The following is an 8,228-nucleotide window of genomic DNA, read 5'->3' on the forward strand; positions in this document are numbered from 1 at the left end:
AGCGGAGCTACATTGGGTCTGCTCTAGGCCTGCATTATCTCAAAGATCCTCTCACTACAGCGCTAACATCCCATCCATCCATCCCACCCTTCTAAAATTACATTCTCCCTCTGTGTGTGTTTGTGTGTATATATACATGTCACAGCCTGCACATGGAAGTCAGAAGACAGCTTTGGAGAGTTGGTCCTGTCCTTCTACAATGGGTCCTGGGGATCAAACTCGGGTCTTCAGGTTTAGCAGCAAGCACCCTCACCCACTGAGCCACCTCACTAGCCCAACTAGAGCTTCTTAAGTTGCTGTAAATTGTTTTTCACTCCTAGAACAAAGTTTTCATTTCTCTTACCCTGAGCCCCAGCTTACCAGTGCTTGTTTTTAGTCAGGCTGGCTGAATGTGCAGCCTGTGGCTATAACCTTCTAGCCCAGCCTGAGCTCACCCCAGCTCTTACCCCCGGACAGGAAGGGCCACCTCAGTTCTCTGCACCACCCACCCTCCCCTCTATTATGATGACTGGCTGATTTCCCCCTCTCTGGCAATGAACAGCACAGTAGCCAGGCCAGGAAACCTGGGGAGAACCTCTGTGAAGCAGAGGCAACAGTGAAGCACGGAGAAGCCTGGTCACCCCATGCTACCTCACATTTGTGACACCAAGCTGGCTAAGAGCCTCTTCTGGCCTCAAGCCAGCTACATCTTCTTCCTCTTGGGATCCCCGAGGTGACAACTGAAGCATAAGGGCTACCCTTCTGATCTGCCCTAGACTATGAGTTCTGTTCCCACATCACATGTGCCAAATGGGAGCCTGTAAAATGGATGTCACACATAGCCAATCACTGTGTGCTGAGGAAGCCTATGGCAAATTTGGTGTCAGTCTTTGGTACAGCACAGGCTCCTGGCTATCCAGAGATAGTCCCTAGGTTCTCCTAGTGGGGCCTGAAGGAGGCTCCCAGGCAATAACACAAAGGCAGCATTTCCTTTGCTGACTTCCACGGCTCACCAGTAGGGCAGGCTAGGCAACCCTCACCATTCAGTTCAAAGTTTTCTATAATGCTGCCAGTGAGGAGCTGGTGAGGGCTTCTCCCTCCTGAGCCCTGGCCCATCACTCTATTCCAAAGCTGTACCTAGGCTTGCATCTGCAGGCAGATTCTGGGAACTGTACTGGCTGCTTCGGTTGTTGGGACACAGCCAGATATTGTGTCCAAGATCAAGGGTACACTTGAGGAGGTAGGTGGGGTATGGGCTGTTCCTGACTATAGAGCACACTTCTGAAGTTTATTGTTTACTTAACAAAAACCGGGCAACTGATAGGCCTTGCTGACCTGCTTAGCTGGTACTTGGAGACAAATGTATTCTTTTGATTGCCAGCCTAGGGGAAAAGTACAAGAAAGCTTCCAGTAAGGGGCGTTGATGAGAATAAGTGCTTTTTCTTCTCTCACCTGTCTACAGTTTTTCCTGTGCTCAGTTTGAGAAGCACTTCATATATGACCTCACAAAAGCCTACGGGATGGGGTGAGAGGTCCGTGCGTACCAAAGGCCATCTACCCCTCTCAGCCTCTGATTCTTGTGGCAGAAATGTGAGCAGAGCTGCTCAGGTGTCCTCAGTGCTCCAGCCTTGGGGCAGCTCACCTCATGGGCCCCAGGAGGGGTCAGGAGGATCTTCAACCAACTGTTCTGCCATGGGCCAAGTTTGGGAACTGCAGAGTGTGAGAACTCGGAGGGGAAATGTGTTTTGTTGGCATTCTGCTGCTCAGATTTGATATCCCACAGCATGGCTAAAGGCGAGCACCCACTGCCAGCTGCCAGCACCTGGGCCATCCTGGGCAGTTACTTCCAGTGTGGACACTATCACCTTGTGCCTTGTGCCTACTCTTTGTGATCTGGGAACTTGGTCTTTAACGGAAGGACAGCTTGGTAGGAGAAAGACAAGTCTGAGGCAGGCATCCCTCAGGAAGGGCCCAAAAGAACATCAGTATTGTTACTCCAGAGAACTGGAGAGTGACCTTTCATAAAGGGGCAGGTGTTTGATACTGGGGAAAAAAAAAAAAAAAAGACCATGTGATGGAAAGTTTTATGTCAGCATGATACAAACTAAAGTCACCCGAGAGGAGGGAACCTCAATTGAGAAAATGCCTCCATGGGAACAGGCTGTAGACAGACCTGTAGGGCATTCTCTTCATTATCGATCAATGGGAGAAGGCACAGCCCATTGTGGGCAGTCCTGGGTTCTATAAGAAAGTAGAATGAGCAAGCCAGTAAGCAGCACCCCTTCATGGTCTCTGTATCATTTCCAGGTTCCTGCTCTGCCTGACTTCCTTCAGTGGTGACCAGTGGCATGGAAGAGTAAGCCAAATAAACCCTTTCCTCCCCAACTTGCTTTGGTCACAGCCACAGGATCCCTGAGTAGGACACACCATTAAAGAAGGTCCTTGGGGGCTGGTGAGATGGCTCAGTGGGTAAGAGCACCCGACTGCTCTTCCGAAGGTCTGGAGTTCAAATCCCAGCAACTACATGGTGGCTCACAACTATCTGTAACGAGATCTGACTCCCTCTTCTGGAGTGTCTGAAGACAGCGACAGTGTAAGTGTACTTACATATAATAAATAAATAAATAAATAAATAAATAAATAAATCTTTAAAAAAAAAAAAAAAAAGAAGGTCCTAAGAAGGGGTCGCACTAGTGAAGCCTTATCTTCAAATTAGGAGAGCCAAACCAGAGCCTGCTGAGAGCTAGCCCAGCTTAGTTTTACCAGTTTTTCGTTGTTGTTGTTTTGGTTTTTTGAGACAGGGTTTCTCTGTGTAGCCCTGGCTGTCCTGGAACTCACCCTGTAGACCAGGCTGTCCTGGAACTCAGAAATCCGCCTGCCTTTGCTGGGATTAAAGGCGTGCACCACCACTGCCCGGCCTCTGTAGGAGTTTCTTACAGCTTCTTTGGGAACATCCAGCCATAAGCTGGGTTCAAACAGCACTGTATTCTCTCCCACTCTGCAGGCCCAAAGCCTGACATCACACTGTAAGGAAAGCTGTGCTGCATCTGAAGGCTGCAGCGGATCTGTTCCAGGGCTTGTCAGAATCCGGTGTTCCTGGGCTTGTAAATTTGTCACTCTAGTATCTCTGCCTTGCCACCACACGGCCATCCTGTGCATTTATGTGTCCTTCCCTCTAAGGACAGTAGAAGCAGGGTCAGGGATCAGGGGTCAGGGCCACTCTGCCTCCAGCATGGCTCATCTTAATTCACTACACCCTCAGCAATACAATCTCAGTGAGTCATATTCTGAAGTCTTGGGGTCAGGACTTTAACCTGAGTTTTGTGGGGAATGCAACTCAGTCCACAGGCACCCTGTAACCAGTGTCTGGCTATTGTCACCACGGAACTACTAGGCTCCACTTTGTGGAGGGAAAACCACCTTCTCCATATCGTGTTGCTCAGGCGCCATGCATGAAGTCATGTGTCTTTGGAGAGAATTTTCACTTCTTTTTTTTTTTTTTTTTTGGTTTTTCGAGACAGGGTTTCTCTGTATAGCCCTGGCTGTCCTAGAACTCTCTTTGTAGACCAGGCTGGCCTCAAACTCAGAAATCCGCCTGCCTCTGCCTCCCAAGTGCTGGGACTAAAGATGTGCACCACCACGCCCGGCGAATTGTCACGTCTTACTCAGGACTTGATGATGGAAAGGTCCCAGGCCAGTGAGATGGCTCAGTGGGTAAAACCACTTGACGTGAAAAGTCTGGAACATGCATGGTGGAAGGAGAGAACCAATTCCCTAAAGTTTTCCTCTGACTCCACCCAGATGGTGTGCACATACATGCGCGCACACAGAATCACAAAATAAATGATGTAATAAATAATAATAATAATTAAAAAGGCCCCATGACTGTATCTTGAAATGTGACTCTGAATATTTGACAGTACGCTCAATTTTTCAAGATTGGCACCACAAACCAATGAGATCAATAAAAGAAGAAGCACTATCTTGTATTTTTAAAATGAAGGCAAGGCAGTGCATGCCGTCCTAGCACTTGGGAGGCAGAGGCAAGCAGTTCTCTGTGAGTTCAAATCCTCAAGAGTTTAACACAGTGGTGGGGAATACTTTTAACCCCAGCACTTGGGAGGCAGAGGTACACAGATCTTTGTAAGTTCAAGGCCAGACTGCTCTACAGAATGAGTTCCAGGATAGCCAGGGCTACACAGAGAAATCTCGTCTTGAGGAAAAAAAAAGTTCAGTGCCCTATACAGTGAGTTGCAGGATAGCTAGCTACATAGTGAGTCTCTGTCTCAAAAAACAAACAGACCAAACCAAACAAAAAATAAACAAACCCAAAAGAACCACAAAGCAAAGCAAAGCATCTGGGTTCCTGGTTGGTGGTGATCTGGTTGGTGGTGATGTGATGCTAAGAAGCTGGTATTCCGGCTTCACCCTAGAGCCTGTGTTAACTCTGTCCTCTCAAGCCTTCCTGCTACTTTCTGCTCCAATGGCCAAGAGGCTGCCCCCATTACTCACATGCCTGCCTTTCATGCAGCTATAGCTCCCAGCCAAGAGTACACACAGCCAGCCAGTCTCCTGTAGTTGGACAGTTCCCAGAAAGCTAAGATGGGGTCTTCATAGATGTCCTGTGACTTCATGTGCTGCTCATGTGCAACATAGGGAACAAACTGCTTCTAGGCTGTGTGCCTCACAGGACAGTGAGATGACTGCGTGCAGTGATGGGTCACTTTCATTTATTTATGGTGTTGGGGCTCAAGTCTAGGGCTTTGGTCATGCAAGGAAGTGCTCCACCTCTATAGCCTTGCCAATTTAACATCTGCCAGTTTGTTTTTGATAGAGAACCTTATGAAGTCCAGACTAGCCTTGTACTCACAATTGTCTTCCCTCAGTTGCCTGAGTACTGAAATTATAAGTGTGTGTCACCACACCTGCCTAAATCTTAAATAGTGTGTGTGTGTGTGTGTGTGTGTGTGTATTATATGCTGGTGTGTGCCACGTGAGTTTCAATTTGTCCATGTGTTACTGTATGGAGTCAAGAGGCAACATCAGATGACTTCTGCATAACTTAGGACCTTATGATTGTACAGCAAGGACTTTACACATTGAGCCATCCCCCCATTCCTTCAAATATTCTTATTTTTGGTGTGTGTTTAATTTTGGCTTGAGACAGGGTTTCAATGTGTAGCCTTGGCTGGTCTGGAGCTCACTATATAGACCAGGCTGGTCCCAAACTCAGATCCGCTGAGATTAAAGGGAGGCACAAGCATACCTGATCCCTGAAATATCTTAACCATGGCCAGGACCCACAGCATGCAGGAGAGGGAATCCTCCCCAACTGTTCTCCATGTCAGGTGACAGAAGCAAGGTGGCAGTGGAAGAAATCAATGAGGAGAGAAATCAGAACATGGCTGCCTGGGTAGGAAGAGGGGAAGGGAAGGGTAGCGGGATCTTCACAGGGTGAAGAAATGCTTTCTGGAAGGTATGTGGATAGTTCCCATCAGACTCACTGTTCAGGATGCTAGGGCCTTCATTTTATCACTCTGGGAAGTGAGTTTACCTCATCAAAACTAAACCAAACCAAACCAAACCAAAACCCAGAAAGAAAAAAAGCCAAACCATTTGCAGGCCCAGGCTAATGCCCTTCCTAGCCTCTCCCAGTCTAAGGCTGTCTCGAGGCCCTCTGGCTTCCACCATGAGCACGCTGGTCTCCATGGCAGCAGTATGCTCCTCTATGAGGCTGTGAGCTGGGGCTGTCCAGATAGCTGCAGACGCTTGCTGAGCAAGTCTGGCAATCTGCGTTACTTCCCTGAAACCCACATAAGGTGGAAGGAAAGAACCTACTCCACAGAGTTATGCTCGGACCTTCCCATGCGTTCTGTGGCATGCATGTCCTCCCCCACAATGATATACATAATAGGAAGTAATATCTAGGAGACTGCGTTGGCAAATTCTCAGTCTAGAGAGGTGGTGACACAGGCTACGTAAGCACTTAACAATGACCGACCAGCTTGAAAGACTCAATAGTGATTTGATATTGCCACCTAGTATGGAGCAGGGCCTGAGCCTTTCTTCAGTGCTGGGTGTGCCATGCATGCTCTGGATGCTGTGTTTTAGAGCTGCAAAGAATGGACAAGTCTGGACTTGCCCTTGTGGAGCAACTGTCATCGAGAGGGGGTGGACTGAGAAAGCCTGGCCCAATGTCATAGGCACTGAAGTGTGGAGTGAAGGCTCTTCAGGCCAGCAGGGGGCTTACCTGTGCCTCCTGTCCAGGAAGGAGCCCATGTGTACGTAGGGTTTCCATAGCTTGGTCTCGCTCCAGTGACACAGCCTTCAGCAGAGTCTCCTGCTGACGCAGTGCCTTCTCTGTCTCCTGGAGCTTAGCAGCGACCTGTGGAAATAAATGTCCATCTGTGTGTGGGCAGCGCTGGTCTTCAGGGACCAGACTCCCTTCTGCTTAAAAAGCTGACAAAAGTGAACAGCCACAAGAGCCAATATATATGTAGCGCTCAAAACAAGTAGGGCCACCCTTCACTGGTGGGGGAGGGTTTTCCTGTCCACTTACGGTCCCTAGTTTGCCCTGGCTGGGCAGGGCCATCCCAATGGGTAGGGACTGTCTTACCACTCCCAGAACCAGAAACAGCCTCTAAACATGTTTGGGGCTAAGGTAGAGACTTATTTTTGTTTGGCCTGGCCTTGGCCTTGAGCTCTCCTGGGATGTCAGGGCTGCATTCCTACATCAGCATGACCATGACTCTCGGCTATACATGAACTAGGATTTGAGTATGAGCAGTACTGTACAAACCCATCCTGTACAGTGATGCTCATGCTCCATACCCAGAGGACCCAACACACCTGATCCCTGGCCTTGGTCAGCCCTTCGATCAAAGTCTCCGATTTTTGGATCTGGTCTCGTTCAATATCATCGCAGCGACGCTGCCAGTCAAGGCCTAGTTGTACCTGTTCACGCTCCAGGCTCTGTCCCCTCTCCACTGCCAGGGACAGCTGCTGCTTGTACCTACAGACACATGCCAATGTCCTGTGTGAACTTCCTTGAGGTCCCTTCAACATGAAGAGCAAAGGTGGGGTGATACGTGAGGGGCTGAATGGTGCTCTGCCCCATCCTTCCCGTCTCTCATGTGGCTCGTGCTGAGGAAGAATGTGTGCATGATACAAGGAGAAGCTGTCCTGAGAGAGACCTGGAGAAACAACAGGGCCCATGGACAGTTAACCATAGAAGGCAGATATCAAGATTCAACAAACACTGGAAGAAACAGTGCTGGAGGAAGGTGGCCACACTCGGCAGAGAACCAGTGTGTAGTCAGAGGAGGGAGGCTGTCCTGGAGGGAGGTGGTCACACTTGGCACAGAGAACCAGTATGTAGTCAGAGGAGGGAGACTGTCAAACTTAAACCAGGACTGCTGTGTGAATTCTCTAAACAGAGACCTAAAAGGCAAACTGGAGCATGTACCCTGGGGATACATAGGCTGAAAAAGCAGGAGGGGCTAAGGGTCCATGCCAGACAGTAATCTATGGACAGAGGGGGACAAACAGGTCTATTTATAGTTGTACAAAGTGTGGTGGGAAGCCAGTACAACCCTAACACAGGTACACTTGACGAAAACGTCACATCATCTCTAAAGACAAAGCTGAGGGGAGCCATGCCCAAGCACAGATAGAGGTCTCCACACTCCTCTGTAATTGATAGAACCAATAAGCAGATAGCAAGGACATGGGAGAGTGTTATCTACCAGGGTGGTCCAGGTGACATCTTCAGAACCCAGACCACAAGGGTATGTTTTATCTTTAAGTCTATTTAGCCAGGTATTAGGGCAGAATACACTCCAAATCCATGAAACAGACTGCAGAGAAAATCAATCATGCTAGGTGTATTCTGCATGCACAGCATAATTAGGTCAAAATCTGACAATGGTTCCTGAAGCTAAAGTCAGAGATTAGGCAATGTGGTCCTAAGTTATCAACTGACTGGAGAGTTCACAAGGGGCAGCACGTTAGCTGAATAACATCAGAGCTTGTTGGGTGTAGCTAGGCTGTGCTAGAAAGGAAACTTCCAACACTAATTACATCTGATAGAAGGAAAGATGTCTCAGAGGTAATCATCTTGGTTCTGATATCAGAATTGATCAGAACAACAAACCAAAGCCAAAGGAAATAGGAAATAGAACAACAACCACTACCAACCACCACCACCACCACCACCACCCACCACAACCACCACCACCAACAACAACAAC

The 8,228-nt window shown here is 48.6% G+C and overlaps 1 protein-coding gene across 3 annotated transcripts in view; it reads right to left on the reverse strand.

Moving 5' to 3' along the window:
* The window catches only part of Ccdc57 (coiled-coil domain containing 57), a 107,443-nt gene that overhangs the window by 62,784 nt on the left and 36,431 nt on the right, over positions 1 to 8,228 (reverse strand). For all 3 annotated transcript variants that reach the window (XR_003838164.1, XM_029484106.1, XM_029484105.1), the window contains exons 9-10: positions 6,829 to 6,991; positions 6,230 to 6,364 (exon numbers count right to left, since the gene is read on the reverse strand). Coding sequence is in view for 2 of the 3 variants with exons in the window: in XM_029484106.1 (XP_029339966.1) it covers positions 6,230 to 6,364; positions 6,829 to 6,991 (298 nt within the window). In the remaining variant the exon portion in view is untranslated. The remainder of the gene's footprint in view (positions 1 to 6,229; positions 6,365 to 6,828; positions 6,992 to 8,228) is intronic.

The sequence above is a fragment of the Mus caroli genome, chromosome 11, assembly GCF_900094665.2.
Source record: "Mus caroli chromosome 11, CAROLI_EIJ_v1.1, whole genome shotgun sequence".
NCBI classification, from domain to species: domain Eukaryota; kingdom Metazoa; phylum Chordata; class Mammalia; order Rodentia; family Muridae; genus Mus; species Mus caroli.